Raw genomic sequence first — 16,690 nt, 5'->3', positions numbered from 1 at the left:
TCACAGGTGATCTCGAAAATGCTTTCTCAGACCTCCTCTTGGAGACCAGGTAAGTGGGCAGGCTTTTCCTTCCCACTTAGACCTCTGGCTGCATATGGCCTCCACAGGGAAACCTAGAACAGGGAGGCGGCAAGAGACATCTGCATGAGTTCCTAGCCCTTCCTCTTCAGCAGACTGGTGGCTCTGTGTCTTTGGTTGGTTGTCCTCTCCCTGGCCAACTACCAGGTGCAGTGAGGTGACAGGCAGCAGCTTTGGTAGAAACAGCAGAGAAGAGGAATTCAGGAAGATGGGCTGTTGCGTGACGAAGGCCAAGACGGTAGACCCGCTCTGGCGGGAAGTCTTGAGTGGTTCTGCTCTGACAAGTTGCGGAAAGCTCATCTGGGATGTGAGTCCATTTGTTTGGGAGACCTAGAGGGCAGGCAATACTTCCAGACTTTTTCAGCGGGTTGTCCGTAATAGTTTAGATAATCTTCGTGTTTAACACCGGTTGCCGTGGTGAATTCTAAATATTAATTTTATGTCACACTGTCCTTGGCTAAAACAGAAGGAAGAAGGCTAACTTGATGTAACCCTAGCACAGTGGCTGGGGAATGCTCCTCAGCTACTTGGAGGGTGTGACAGTGAAGTGAGACACGGGGACCTGAAGGGGACAGCAGTCTTTTCTTCTTTCTGGGAAGAATCTTCTGAGCAGGAGCCCACACAGGGAAGTTTTATAAAAGGGAAATCAATACCTGCCCTCCGATTAATTGTAAACAGGTAGTTTACAACTAATTAGTATACAAAGGTAGCTAGGGAAGCAAAAAAAAAAAAAAAAAAAAGAACGGCAGGAAACAACTCCAGTCTGGCCAGAAGCCCCAAGTCACTAATCTTATGAGCTTCTGGGAATGAGCTTCTGGTTCCAAAAATAAAGTTTCTTGGTGGATTGAAAGCAGTATTTTTTCCAAGCAAGAGGTTTAGAAAAACCAGCGATGGATAAAAGATAAGGATAATTGAGAGAGGACTTTAAAAAAAAAAAAAAAAAAAAACTATAATGAACTGTTCTGTAGAGTTTTATTTTCAAGGCAAAATTGAGTGGGGATTTAAAAAATGAGTGGGAAACACTATAATTTGTCGCTCTGTGTCTTGTGCCCAACTGTTCAGATGGTAGGACTGTAACCAAGGCCTGGCTCTATCTTGGTGGCTGTTGACCATGACTATAACTGCAGGCAAAGTGAGTTCTGGCTGGCAAATTGGGGAAACAGAGTCATAGCGTGAAAGTGGGGCTGGACCAGGGAAGACGTTGGAGAAATGAGGGTGACGTTGTAAGCTGTTTCCTTCTCCTTATTTTGCCGCTGAACCTCCTATCAGCTGAGTGGATAAGGGAGGGGGCCTGTCAACGTCAGGGCACTGCAGGTAGAAGGGTGAAAATAAGGCAAAGGAGAACCCAGAAGGCTTCAGAGAGGGCTTGGGGCAGGGCTGCCCGGGAAAACATTCTGTGATGTTGGAAACATTCTGTGTCCGTGCCAGCCATCTGCTACCGTGGCTGCTGATGACTGGGAATGTAACTTAGTCTGACTGAGGAGCTGTATTCTAAACGTACTTACTTCTAATTAATTCGCATGGAAAGAGCGGCATGGAAAGAGCAAGACTAGAGAATCAAAAAAGTTTGCTCTTGAGATCACTCAGCAAGGTTTGGTGGGTAGCTACACGTGCAGAATACTTAACAAGTAGGCACTGCTGGGTTCTTTATTCTGTTGTTGTTGTTGTTTCCCTAAGCAAGAAACAAAGGAAAATAATCTGGAGCCTCTCATCTCCAGAAGCTAACAATTTAAATAGGAAATATTAGATTCCGGGGAGAAACGCGTGCATATAATCTGGGGCAGAAAAACCCCGAATTCACAGACTGTCAGCACCACCTGGAGCAGGTGTGTTACCAGGTAACTTTACCAATGGTATGGGTACCAGTGGAACTGGTTTAGGGATAGGATCTCTAGGGGAGGAAAACAACATTATTTTTCAGGTTATGAGACAAATACAAGCAAGGCTGGTTTACCAGGTCTAAGAACCGGGCAGGTGGAAGAAACCTAGATGTGCTTCCAAGTTCAAAAGCCATAGGGTGGCCTTGGACACCGCACTGTTTTCCAACTTTTGTTTATATTGGTTTTTCTCACTATGGTTTCTCTTCCATGTGAGGGTGTGTTTCGCTTATTCTAGAGTATTATTTTTAAAGAGAGAGAGAGATTTCCAATTCTAGTCTTAAAAAAACCTGGAGCTCACTTTTCCCTCTGGGTGGAATTACTGGCTAGGAAACAACCCCCATCTAGGCACAGAGCCAACTTGGAGAAGAGGGACATTCAGACAGATGGTCCCAGAGAAAGGTGTCCTCAGGAAGAAGACAGAGCAGTTTTCATAGAAAGAAAAGATGCATACACACTTCCAGAGAGAGGGATTAGACCCTGGGGAAAATTGGGAGTGGATTGGCAATGAGATGGGGGTTCATGGGCCTTGGGGGGGGGAATCTCCCATGTGTAATTGTGTTGTTTTTGTTTTTCCAGTTCTAAGATAAAATAATGTTAACATTAATAACAACTTGCATTGGTACAATATAGTGTACAAAGTTTCTTTACTCTTTCTGATGATGCAAAAACTCTGCAAACTTTTTTTGGGGGGGGGGGGGGACAGGGCTCAGGGCTCAACCCTACAAGAAAAAAAAAACTATTAACTCAAAGCATGGCCACATTATGTTGTATACCTGAAACTAATATAACCTTACATGCTGATCACATTTCAATGAAAAAAAAAAAAGGAAAGAAAAAAAAAGCATAAATAAAAGATCTTTTAAGTTCCATACTTCCTCTTTGGGGAGTCTTCAAAGGATGGAAAAGAGAGCAGAAGACAGGGGAGGTGTGAGCCCTCATCTAGGTACCTGAACCCTAATCTGTCTGAAGTAAGAGAGTCTTTCATGTAGCTCACACTCTTTTGTGTGTCCATTTGGTTAAATGTAGTAGATATTTAGAGTGAAAATTGATTTGTGAATTGAGGGTGTTTTCTAGGAGGTGAGAGGCAGGGTCCAAGAGTTGTAAATGGGGGCCATGAGTAGGGTGACCCCAAGTCCTGGTTTGCTTGGAACAGGCCTCACGTATACCTATTCCTGCTGTGATTATTCCAGCACCCCTTTCCTTCTCAGATGTGTCCTGGTTTGGACATTAACCCATACAGTCACCCTAGTCGTGGGAGACTTGGCAGGCTGTCTTTTTTTTCCCCCATAAAATTATTCTGACTATTCCCCTGGTGGGGGGGGGGAGGGGGTCACCAAGATTGGTCAGGGCTCAGCTGGGAGCAGCGCACTGTGCTAGGCTCTTAGGAGCGTTACAAAGAAGGAGAGGAATTTGTCTTCCCACCATAATATTTCTGAACTAGCATGAAGTCATAAGGAAACGAAACACACACACACACACACCTCTCACTTTCTCATTCTCAAGGTTAACGCTTCTAAGAAGCTAATTCTGCATCCCAGGAATGTTCAAGTGAAGTGCTCGAACCCTAGTCACTTGTGTGCTTCTGGCTCTGGAAGGGGCCTCAGGCAGTGACCTGGGCAGAGCTGCCTGTTTAAAAATCATCTGGGGAACTTGTTAAAAATAGAGATTGGGCCTACTGCCTGAGATTCTGAATCAGCACATCTGAGAATCTATTAAAAAATGATAACAAGGCTTCCCAGGTGGTTTGGACATGAAAGCCAGATTTGGACTCACTGGTTAGTCATCATCCTTTGACCCCTGCCTAGAGTAACCCTTTGTTGCTGTGGAAACCACTGATTTACCCCTCAGCCAGACTGGATTTTACTTCTTCTTCTTCTTCTTCTTTTTTTTTTTTAAGTATACATCTGTTTCAAAAATGGAGGGCATTATTTTTGGAAGAGAAGATGTGCTTTCCCTCTCAAGATATTTATATTTAGAGAGGAGAAGCAAAGCCCCCAAAAGGCAGAAAGCCTTCCCATTTGAAACCAAATTCAGCAGGAAGCGGGCATCCCTCACTACTGTAGCACAACTAGAAAGAACTAATGAGCAGTTATTTCCTGAGGCAAGTTTCAGACCATCTGGAGCTTCCTTGTTATGAGACACCTGGCTGGAGGCTTGGGCTCAGACAGTGGTCTGAGGGGTTGGCGAATGGTTGACCAAGAGGGCATCAAGAGAGGCTCCAGCCTGAGGCAGACCTGGAAAAGGATGGCTCTGCCAAATTCCGGTCAGAGTAACATTTGCACACGCTGCTGTATGGCCAGGAGACCAACACTAGCCACCCTGATGAATACCTCACATTTATGCCCTGAGCAGAGACCCATCTTCCTTCAGGCTTTGGAAGCAGAGGAGGTGGGGCGGAGGGGCCAAGAGAAGGTTTCTCTGTAGCTTTATGTTGCGAAGTTGGCCTGATGAATTAAAGAGTCCAGCAATGCTGAGTTCTCTTATCTTTTAGCTTTGAAAAGAAAAGCACGAAATGGTTACATCTCAAACAGAAGGATCTCAGCGTTCACTGCTCCTTGTAAATCCTGATACCTCTCCTTAGTATACCAAAGCGGAATGTCCCCTCCCAGGATACTCACTGGGATCCATCACCTCACCAGCAGCCACTGGAGTATGGGGGACACCACACTACAGTTCTGTGTTATAGAAGGAGCTGGTGCTTCTCTGAATAGGGATCATTCCTTTTGGGTTTTCCTTCTCTCTCTTTCTCAGCCTTTGTCTGCAGAATGCCTTGGCTTCAAGTGGATGGTACTTTTCAAACAACACTCAACCCCAAGAGGTAAGTATTTTTTCCAGAAATGCTTCTAAATGTGCTTCTTGGTTCAGGGCACAGAAAACCAGGCTTGGTCCCCTGATCCAGCCGGCTGTTGATACACTCCATCTGACCATCCACTCAGGGCCCATGGACCACCAAGGTCTGTATCAAATGTCCTCCTCCGGGGGCACCTGGGTGGCTGAGTGGATGAAGCTTCTGCCTTCAGCTCAGGTCATGATCTCAGGGTCCTGGGATCCAGTCCGGCATCAGGCTCTCTGCTCAGCAGGGAGCCTGCTTCCTCCTCTCTCTCTCTCTCTCTCTGCCTGCCTCTCTGCCTACTTGTGATCTCAATCTGTCAAATAAATAAATAAAATCTTAAAAACAAAAAAAAGTCCCCTTCCAAAGCCTTTCACAACTCTGCTCCCCCTTGCCTAAAACCCTCAGTCACCACCTAGGACATAGGGCTTCCCTTTGCTCACACAACTCACCTCCCAGCCAGTGGGTGTTCCCAAATATTAGTATAACTGCCTCTCTTCCACTTCAGCTGAAGGCAGACCCCTCCTCCACATTTGGACTGGGGATAGGGACTGTCACCAGGAAACACAAGGCAATCTGCTGGATTTACTCCAAGGGAAATGTCTACCAATTTAATTTTTCAGGGCTGAGCACATGATGAGACACGGACACAAGGACAAGGAGAACGTGATGTGAGACAGATGAAGCTAGAAAGGACCACAAGAGGACATGAACGGGGCTGGATGGAAAGGGAAGGAAGTGAGGTCTCCATCCCAGCCTCCCACGCGACCAGTCTTTACTTCAAACCTCCTCCAGCTCTAGTTGCCGCTGCTACACACATCTTCCCCCTCCGTGTCTGAACCACTCACCTCCCGTAGGACCCGGGGCTCCTCCCTGGGCTCGGCTGTGCCACGTGTGCATAGAGCTACCCACTCATGCCAGTAGTCTCCCACCTGGCCATATTTGATTTAGGGGTCTCTCCCAGTGCACCCTGGGAAACTGTAGAGAAGAGCTCACTCCTCCCTTTTTGTTTCCTCTTTCCCCCAGGCTGCAGCTCCAAGTAATTCAGAGGTCTTAATCTGGGACCCACCATGAGTTTTAGGAGCTCTGGGAACCTCTTAATACTGCACACATCATTTGTGTGTGAGCGTGTTTGTGTGTGTCTGTGTGCATGTGTGTGTGCATGTGCACAATTTTCTTGGGGTAAGATGCACCAATTTTTTCTATCAGATTTTCAAAGGGACCCCCAAAAGATGAGGAGCCAATGATTGGTCCTGGTCCTGAGCCTGTCCTGTGCAAGTTGCGTGGGTGATAAACAGTGTGGGTGGGTGGGCTGGAGATGGTCACACATTGTGATGCTCAGCAGTGGCCCCCCACCCCGGCCCCCTGCACAGTACCTTGGAAGCAGCCATCACTGCCGCTGTGGCCGCCACGTTCAAGCCCCGCTTCCCAAAGTGCACAAGGGCATCGTAACTTCGGTCTTTTGCTTGGACCAGGCAATCGTCAATTTCCTGTTGAAGGAGAAGCAGAGGCACACTGAGTTGGAAGGTTCAAATAAATCTCTGTTCTTTCCTCCCTTCTGAGCGCTGGGCTTGGCAGCGTGCCCAATCACGGATTCTCGTTGAGACTGAAAAGTCACAGGCACTTTGGGGTGTGTGTTTGGAGGAAGAGTCGACAGGAGGAGGCGAAACAGAAGAGATACAGGGAAGTGAAAGAGGAATTAAAAAAAAAAAAAGGCGACTTACTGATCTAGGAAGGTTTTCTTTGAGCAATAGCCTAGGATTGTTCCTAAAGTCCTCTAACCTTCCAGCAAGGCTCCAGGGGTTCTGGATGTGGACGGTCCTGCATTCTACACACAGCTACTCTCCTAAGACACTGAAGGAATGGAAGAACTGAAGGAGAGAATGCCAAGAATCCAGCATCTAACCTCAGACCTGCCACTAACTGGCTGTCAGGGCTTGGCAAGTGTTTAGCTTCTGAAAAATGAGGACAGTGACAGTATCTAACTCATGGAGCACAACAAGGATTACACGAGACCATTTTAGTAAAGATCTAACACAGGGGCTGGTTTCAGTAAGTGAGGACCACTGTCATCTTCCTATCTCAAGAGGGTCAGGCCCTTACAGCTCTGAAATTCTACGATTCTGTAGCTATTTCATACTATATCCAAATCCCTCCCGTGTAGGTATCAAGGGGAGAGATGACACAAAAAGAGATGAGTGCTATTTTTGTTGATAAGGGAGATCATTTTATGGATAATGAAATAAAAGCAGAAATGAGAAGTCATCCAACAATATCCCCAGGGTCAGGGGAGAGGTTGGAAAGAGGTTGGAAAGAGGATTGAAGTCTCTTTCCTTCAGGGACCAAAACAGTGGTTTACTTCAAATTTTGCATCGGGTCTGGCTTATTCTTTTCTTTTGTTTGGGCTGGGTTGTTTTGTTGTCACTGTTTAAAGAACAGCTGTTTTGCACATCACAGTAGCTCATTTCAGAGTTCAGCAATACAGTGACACTTGGCCTTGGTCTCCTTTGAAGTTCAACACATCAGTGCATTTCCTTTGCTTTGAGGTATCAAGTGGGACAGTCAACCCCTGTGCATTCCTTGTTTAAGACTTCCCCAGGAAGTCCCCACACTAAGTTTTCATTGTGACCCCTGACTGACTCGGTAGGGATTCCTGGCGGCTCATAAGAGTCAGTCACCTTCACTTTACTGGAAATGGCATTGGTGGCTTCAGGGTAAGCCCAGCATCTGGGGAAAGGGAAGTGCCAAGAGTAGGGATTTGTCAACCAAGTCATGAGAGAGTTCCCATTCCCCAAAATCCACCCTTCTGAGACAGGCAGTGCTGTATCCTGGTTCCTAAAAGCGTTCTCAGAAATGTCTATAGTAGTCTGCTCATCCAATTACTATGTTCCCCTAAAATCTTCCCCCAGAAGGCCAAAGTACTCAACTTTCAGAAACAATAGAAATTTATATATAAAGCCACCTACGGGGCTCCTATTTTATGTTAAGAATCATATCTCAATCAGATTAGAAGATCATGTAATAGAATTAATGAATTATACAGTATTGGACTCAGTAATCCCGCTCTTGGCAATTTATTCTAAGACAATAAGTCAAAAGAAGAAATTAATCTCGAGGTACTGTGGGGTTCATGAATCTTTATGAGGATCAAGTACAAATCAGTTATGTGCAAACATGTTTAAGATCTCAGAATTTAAATGTCGTATCTATATTAAGGGTTTCTGTTGTTTTTTGGTATTTGGGGGGTTTTTGGTACACTTAAAATTTTATTTAAAGAAAAGACTGGTATGCATAAAAAACAAAGTTATCAAAGCAATTTAGGAAGACAGAGGTAATGCATTTATTATTGTATGAAATCTTAAAAAAAAGCGACAATAGAGCAATCCAGTGAAAGCAAATCCTGCAAATTAAGTTCAGTGGAGATGTTAAACAAAAAATCATTTTATGGACAGTGCCATTATAAGTAGCTTATAATTAAATTTCTCTTCAAGAGATATAAGTTGTAATTCTTACTTGAATTCTTAGTTATTGCTGACCCTTTCCTGCAATTTTTCCCTGTCTTATTTTTCCCATCTCTGGCATTAGACAAATTTATATTTTCATTGCAAAGATGTTTGTGAAGCAATTCGAAGCAAAATAAACACAAAAGGTAAATAGCATGAAACAAATTATTATGACTGCTCTCACTAGTCCTTACCAGCTGATAATTACCAAAATAGCAGGGATTCCATTGGTAGGCAAGTATTTATCATGAAACAATAAAGCAAACACTGCACAAGAAATTTCTTATCTTCCAGTGTCTGTCCGTAGCGATCTGGGCATCAGTTCAAGTCATTTAATCTCATTATGGTTCTTTTTCCTACCGTACGTTTTAAAAGTATTTTTCAATAGTCTATGTAAAAATCATATCTACAAAAGGGCAGGAGCTGAGCATGATGAAAGGAAGGAAATTCAGCTCGGGGAGTTGAATTATGAGTGAATCTTCTGTTGTTTATTGTTTCAATTTATGGAAATGCTTTTCAATCAGTAATGATACATAACATCTTTTTGAGGATCTCACCACGATTTCTAAACATGTCAGAAAAATACAGTTAAAAAAAAAAAGATTAGAAGTAACAAATTGTTGGAGGGAAATAAGAGACAATCAAGGGTCTCCTACAATAAAACACTTTGTCCTTTTTACTGATCACTTTTTAAATTTTTTACTTGCCGGAAGGAGTGAAAGCCTGAGCAGCATAAATTACCTTTTCTTTTGAAGACAGCGTGGGATGTACAAACTTCCTGTATAGGAGGCTGGAGCCTTTTGTGTAGGGAGACAGCAGCCAGGCTACAAAGGCTATTTTTAGTTCATAATAGAATGGAAACCTGGAGAGAGATGAGAAAATACACATTCTGTTCGGTTCTCGGCAACACAGCCCCGAGACCCAGCTGCACAGACACCTCTTCTGCAGGCCTCCAGATCCCTCCTGCCACCACCGGTAAAGGGTGTGTGTACTTGCAAACACAGAGCAAAAGCCCAAAGCCTTCTTTTTTTTTCCTTCCTTTTTCTAAGATTTTATTTTTATTTTTATTTTATTTTATTTATTTATTTGACAGATAGAGATCACAAGTAGGCAGAGAGGCAAGCAGAGAGAGGAGGAAGGAGGCTCCCCACCAAGCAGAGAGCCCAATGTGGGGCTCGATCCCAGGACCCTAGGATCATGACCTGAGCTGAAGGCAGAGGCTAAACAACTGAGCCACCCGGGCGCCCTTAAGGTTTTATTTTTTATTATTATTTTTATTTTTTAAAGATTTTATTTATTTGAGAGAGAATGAAAGAGAGAACACAAGAAGGGGGAGAGTTAAAGGGAGAAGCAGACTCCCCATTGAGCAGGGAGCCCAATGCGGAACTCGATCTTGGGACTCCAGGATCATGACCAGAGCCAAAGGAAGAAACTTAACCGAATGAGCCACCAGGTGCCCTCAGATTTTATTTTTTTAAGTAATCTTTACACTGAACATGGGGCTCAAACTCACAACCCTGAGATCAAGACTTGCACGATCCACCAACTGAACCAGCCAGCACCTGCTGCCCCTCCCCCGTGTCCTCCCTCTTCTCACCCAAGGCTTCTTTTCAAAGCAGGTTCTTGTTTTCTCTTTTTGTCAAAACAAGCCAAGGACCAAGGTTCTCTCCAGCAACCACCCTGCGGCCATGCCTGGCAACTGCTGGGGCTTCCTGCAGGGTTCCACTTGTTGAGGTGGGAGCCGGGGCTCCAGCCACAGCCTGCGGGGTCAGATGGCCATGGCCCTCTGAGCCCTACACCCAGTCACTGACTCTTCACTGGTCGCCAAGAAGGCACAAACCCCTGGAAGATTTAGAACAGGGAGGAGCTGACCAAGAATCTCCAGACAGAATCAAAGCTTCTCCTTCTTGGCTGTCTTTTTGGTGCCAAAAGAGGCAGGGACAGGAGCCAAACTCTTGCCAGCAAAGAGGCTATATATCCTAATATAACCTACGGCACATGACAGATTCGTGCCAATAGAAGACTTCAGAGCACAGGTAACCTACAATCCTGGAGTCAGAAGTCCTGCTTACTATTCATTCATTCATCACATGAACACTTACCCACCCCAACACGTGTTAGCTTGTACTGAGCACTGAGGACACAATGGTGAATAAAAAAGACTGATCCCTGCTCTCTTGGGGCTTTGTTTAGTGGTAAACAGATAAGAGTATCTTGTATCTTTGGAACTGATGGTCCAGGCAGAAAAACAGAGACTGATCAAAGAACTGCAAATGACACAGAACAGTTACCAGAGACAAGTGTCAAAATGGGCCTCTGCCAGACCATGTGGTGCCTTTGTATGTATAAGAAAAGGCCAGCCCCTTCAACTGGAGGCAGTCCTAGGAGCATGACTAGTGAACAGGGCTTCATTTGAATTTCAGCCCCGCCTGCCACCTTGGCCAGATACCTTGTGCTATGTACAACCTGTGCAACAATACTTGGCTGTTCTGCTGTGTACTAATACTATGTATTTTTATTTTCTTTATTCTAATGCTTTGGCATGTTGGGGCCTTCCTGACTCTGAAGAGACTGCCCCTCCCTGGGTTAGCCAATTCTGAAAGATAGGAAACAATTCGCCCACAAACAAGCCTTTCAAATGTAAACCAACCAATCCGGAACCCATATCCCAACCACCTCCTTTAGGAGCTCTCACGCTCTGGGCCACTCTCCAGCTGCTCTAATCACTCAGGGGCCAGGTACCAGCCAACAAGGGACAGCCCCAATACCCCAGAGCCCATAGAAATTATTCAGACTAGTTGGTCCTAAACATGTTTACTCTGCCTTGCCTGTTCCTTCCATGGAAACCACCATAAAGATTCTTGCCCATACTTCCTACTCTGCTTCTTGACTGACCTCACACGTGCTGTGCCTCCTGTTTCTAGGGACCTGTGCATTTAACAACCCGCTCCCTTCATGACAGTCACTCCTGAATCTATGCGTCTTACCAGACCTGATTAAAACAAATTCCAGGTACCCTTGGAAGATGATCCCAAGAGGGAAAAGGACACCCGCGCTAGTCTGAAGAATCAGAGAAGTAAATTCCTCCCACGCATGCTCTCACTCCCCATAATGCAGTTGAAAATAAAGAGTGATTTCTGGCAAGTCAGTTCAGAGCCTTCAACTCTCACACAGACTCCCAAATCAGCAGCTCCAGCCACTCTGCTTTCCTCATCGAGGTCCCTGGTCCGCTGCCTTTTGCCTCTGGCAGGTTCTTGCCCAATATTCCCTCTGCAACTCCAGAACACCGTCATGTCAAGACTGCTGAATGTTTCACAGCCATCAGAGAAGAGGCTGAAGGAACAGAGGCATGATTCTCCCACACTGGAACCATCCACTGATTATTAATGAAGGAAATTTTGTCTTGAAAACAACTATTTACCAGCTCCCAGGGGAAGGCAAATGAATCTAGCAAGCTCAGGCATCAGTACAAGATACACAGTCCCAAGGGATCTATCGCACAGCACTGCTTTCGCTGGCTATGTGAAAGATGTTTTTGTAACAGGTAATACATGCATATAGCTTTAAAAAATTCAAATATCCAAAAGAGTATACAACAAAGAGTCTTCTTTACATCCCAGACTTTTAGTCCCTTTTCCAAAAGCAAAAGCATTATCAGTAGTAGACTTCAGACACCTAAGGTAGACAATCACATGGGTATATGTGACTCCTTTAGCAGCCCCCAAACACACATGGTAATATTCGATAATCCCTTTCCCACACCACACTTCCCCCATCAAGAACACACACACACACACACACACACATATACATATACACACCCCCCTAACAGTATACCTTGGGGAATCCCAAATCGAGCTGTCCCTGGAATCATCACCCCAGGACCAGGCCCTTGTGAGGTATCATAAGGGTCTCCCAGTTGAGCCATGGAGACCCTGTACCCAGAGGTCTTGGGTTCACTTGGCTCTACCAATGCAATTACCACCAACCAAGTCACCTTCACCTGACCTACTACCGTGCCAGCCTCACCCAAGAGGAGGAGAAGAACCATGCTCGTTCCTTGATGATAAGTCCCTGAACTGTCCTGACCGCTAGGATATATTTATCTCCCCAGATACAGGTGCACAGCCCTGGAGTGCATGGGGGAGGTGAAGCCTCCCACCCTTCCAATGATACACCTTCACACTCCTGAGGGGTAACTGCTTCCTCAGAGGCTTGGACACGTGATGAAATTGCCAAAACACATGCAATTAATGTGCACAGATAATTTCTGGAAGAACACACAAGTAACTCTAACAGTCGCATCCCTGGGGAGAGAGAATGAAGGCCTGGGGGAGGAGGGCCTCACTTTTTAGTGTACGGTTTCAATTTCATTTTGCCATGTGATACAGTATTTTGTAAATGTTAAAAAACTAGATGAAATCACCTATGGATGTTGTGAGGCAAGCCACCATCCTCTGTCTCCTGTGACCATATATGACTGCTGTTTACATCAATAGAAAGTTTAAAAGAAGTTAACTATGAAGAGAAAACTGCCCTAGGGGAGTGGTAGAAAGAGGGCAGCAGGGATGAGCGAGGAGGGAGGAGGAGAGGAAGATAAAGGCGAGGGGCCATCTCCAATCCTGGAAGTAAACCAATGTTAAAGATGCTTCCCAGGAAGCCAGAAGGTGCCTCCAGGAAGAACAGAAGCTTCACTCTCTCAATCTCTCTCTCTCTCTCATTACAGAGAGTGCAGAGCTGCCAAGCTGGTGTCCATGTCCCTGGAAGGGTGGAAATAGGGCTCTGTCTGTCTGATCAGCCTGTTCTGTGCCACTCCCTGAGCAAGAGGCAGGAGGGAGTGGGAAGACTCTGCCCAAAGACAGCTGTGAACTGTAATACCTTCGGGTTTGCGGAGAAAGAGAAAGCAGGCTGAGGGCAGGACCAGATTGTGGGCTAAAGCAGGGAGTGAAGGTTCCCAACCTCTTCCTTGCAGAAGACGGACAAGACCCTCACTTCCCATACATAAACCGCTGGACAGCTCTTGCTAAGCCAGGCCAGCTGAGGCCTCCACACGGAGCAGGAAGAGGGGGAGTCCACCTGTACCTGCACACAGGCACCCAAACCCCTATCAGAGGCCCTCCAGCAGTGGGCAGAGTTTTGGTCCCATGATCTTCTGATCCTCATGTTACCCTCACAAATATGCTCCCTTCCCATGGCAGAAGGGATCCTGAAGACATAAATGAGATTATCAGCCAGCTGGCTTTAAAATAGGGAAATTATATTGGATTATTGGAGGTGGGTCTAATCTAATAACATGATCCCTTAAAAGCAGAAGCCGAGCTCTTTCTCTGGCAGGCAGCAGAAGGCAGAGATTTGAAGTTTGAGAAGGCTCTGACAGGCACTGCGGGCTTGAAGCTGAAGTGGGAGGCGCTTGTCAAGGAAATGGGGACCTCAGTCTTAGAGCCACAAGAAACTGAATTCTGCCTACTCTCCAAATAAGCCTGAAGTGGCATCTCCCCCAGAGTCTCCAGAGAAGAGCCCGGGCCGGCCCACACCCTGACTTTGGCCTCGTGGGTCCCTGAGCAGAGGACTCAGTGGATTCTACCTGGACTTCTGACACACAGAAACTGAAACACTTAATTTCTGTGGTTTTAAAGCTCCTAAACCTGTGATAATTTGTTACGGCAGCAACGGAAAGCTCATATGCTCCCCGCAAATCAAAATCAAATCAATTCCAGAGATAGCTGATAAGCATTTATGAAGTATGAAACTCTGAAGTCCCAGGGTCATGAGTAAAAATATATTCCAATTACCAGGGACAGCACACCCATCACTAGACCAGATTTCCACTTGGCCAGGAGCAATGAGACAGAATACTAATACCCCTGCAAAGAGTATTAGTTGTAAGACTAACACTAGTCCCCATGATATTTATGAGGAGGGACAGGAGGACAGCAGGAGGCTTCCCAGCAATGCACACAGGACATTGTTCAGAAGGAAGACCAGAGGACGTGAGGAGCTGGCCATGATGTTTAATTGATGACACAGTCCTCACTGGGCCTGGCCTGTTTCCCTCATCTCCCCATGGGGCACAGGAACCTCCCCAATGCAGCTCTACCCAATATGAGGCCTTACTCCTGGTACCAGACCCTGCAGCCTGTGGAAGACAAAGGATGGCTCAGCAGAGCTCCTTCTCCACTCCTGGAGACTTCTGGAGACTCAGCCCCATCCTGAGTTTGTGGTTTATTGGGGTGCAACGCACCAACATTATACATTAGGTAATCCACATTTCTTCCCTACACAATGGCTGAGACATCTATGTCTCCTAGTGGGGATGAAAGCCAGCCTCCTGTGGGGGGAAGACTATACACTAAGGTTTTTAAGACCATTGATCCAAAACAAGATTCACAGAAGTGGTATTCGGGTCTCATTCTTGGCCTATGACATCCCAGAGGGTAAGTTCATACTGAAGCTCTTTGGGTAAGGAGTTTCTCCAAAATGGAAATATTTTTATTATTCTTTCTGATGATAATTGATCATGGTGAAACATTGTTACAACACAGCCTAATACAAAACCAACCCCATGATTCCAAGTTGTAGAAATAACTCTGGTTAACAGATGAGTATTTCTGAACTACTTTTAGTACTATACGTTTAGTACACATTCCCACGTGTACAGAGAAAGTTAGGCCCTTTAAAAAGGAGAAATAAGATGCTACACTTATCTATAGCTTCGTTCACCTTCAAAGATGCAATATATTGGGGCGCCTGGGGGTGGCTCAGTGGGTTAAAGCCTCTGCCTTTGGCTTGGGTCATGATCCCAGGGTCCTGGGATTAAGCAGAGAGCCTGCTTCCTCCTCTTTCTCTGCCCCGCCTCTCTGCCTACTTGTGATCTCTGCCTGTCAAATAAATAAACAAAATCTTAAAAAAAAAAGCAATATATCAATGCATGGACCTAGCTTGTAATTTTTACTTGCTCCATTGCTATAACAGTGGCATTGTTTATAAGGAAAGAAATTTTCCATCGAAAGGGGATTGATTAAATTATGGTCTGTCTATACCATGAAATTCCATGTGGCCATGTAAAAAATAGGGAGATCTAGGGCACCTGGGTGGCTCAGTGGGTTAAAGCCTCTGCCTTCGGCTCAGGTCATGATCCCAGGGTTCTGGGAGTGAGTCCCACATCGAGCTCTCTGCTCAGCAGGGAGCCTGCTTCTCTGTCTCTCTGCCTCTCTGCCTACTTGTGATCTCTGTCTGTCAAGTAAATAAATAAAATCTTTAAAAAAAAGAAAGAAAAAAGTATATATGTATGTATATATGTACATACATAAATATGTTAAAAGTATATACAATGGTGAACAGTAGTTATAGTGAGAGTGAATGGTGCTTGAGAGAAACCTAGTTTTATTAGTCAAAGGGAAACTTGTGTGTACTGTTTCTTCCCTTTGGTGTTTTTGTTTTGTTTTGTTTTGATACATAAATGCTTTCTTACCAGCTACATTAGTTGAGGAACTTTATTTATTTTGTCCACCATTATATCATTATAAGAACAATACCTGCTCTTATAAGGTCATTGAACAAATATTTAGTTGAAGAGCAACTTTATAGATTTAATTTATTAAAACTATCCCAGTAAGACTGAGACTGCTTCTAGAAATTTCCCACCTCTCCACTGATACTAGGCAACATCTTCCCTTGAAAAGTCCCATGTCCTAGAGTACTTACCAACAAAGGAAGATGTCGGTGAATGTCTCTGCTGTGGTAAAAAGTGCAAATATAATCCAGTACATCATCCATTTGACCTGTTGAAAGAGAAAACAAAAAATCTAGTAGATAAGGTCAAGGATAAATGGCTGGCTGCCCAACATCAAGGACAAGAGGCTCAGACAATGGATGCTGAGGCATGCCCAGGCAGTATATCCTGCATTTGTAACCCCTTCTCCCTGTCCTTCCACAGATTGATTTCCAGTTCCACTCCAGACTTTGGGGCTGGAGGCAAACAGGCTACTTCCACAAATAACCCAGGCTCAAGGTCAAAGCAGATCCTGGTGACAATCTAGGCTTCACGTGAGCCAGGGAGATCAGCAGACCAGGAGGGACTCAGGATCCAGTTAGGTCATTTTACCAAGACTAACACCACATTAGTAAACTCTCCAAGTCTTAACAGAGATATACTTTGGAATGACCTTTAGTCAGGCCAGACTTTCTGGAATGTGGTCACTTAGGAATGCTTTCCTGTGGAAAAGTCTCACATCCCCTCACAGAAACTAGATCTTTTTTTTTTTTTTTTTAATCTCTCCCATGTGACCAACCTTATGCATTTCAACTGCCTTTCTCCTCCAGTAGAGCCCTTGGACCCCTGTCTCCCAAACCACTGCAAGTCTTCCATCTGCTTCCTTTGTCTCCTGGCTTCCCCCACA

The 16,690-nt window shown here is 45.1% G+C and overlaps 1 protein-coding gene across 2 annotated transcripts in view; it reads right to left on the bottom strand.

Moving 5' to 3' along the window:
• Positions 1-16,690, bottom strand: part of REEP1 (receptor accessory protein 1) — a 103,511-nt gene that overhangs the window by 23,870 nt on the left and 62,951 nt on the right. For both annotated transcript variants that reach the window (XM_045979901.1, XM_045979900.1), the window contains exons 3-5: positions 15,996-16,072; positions 9,033-9,153; positions 6,165-6,278 (exon numbers count right to left, since the gene is read on the bottom strand). In XM_045979901.1, coding sequence (XP_045835857.1) covers positions 6,165-6,278; positions 9,033-9,153; positions 15,996-16,072 — 312 coding nt within the window. The remainder of the gene's footprint in view (positions 1-6,164; positions 6,279-9,032; positions 9,154-15,995; positions 16,073-16,690) is intronic.

The sequence above is a fragment of the Meles meles genome, chromosome 15 (assembly GCF_922984935.1).
Source record: "Meles meles chromosome 15, mMelMel3.1 paternal haplotype, whole genome shotgun sequence".
Lineage (NCBI taxonomy): Eukaryota > Metazoa > Chordata > Mammalia > Carnivora > Mustelidae > Meles > Meles meles.
The sequence above is the reverse complement of the archived record's forward strand: the minus strand, read 5'-3'. Positions and strand labels throughout refer to the sequence as shown.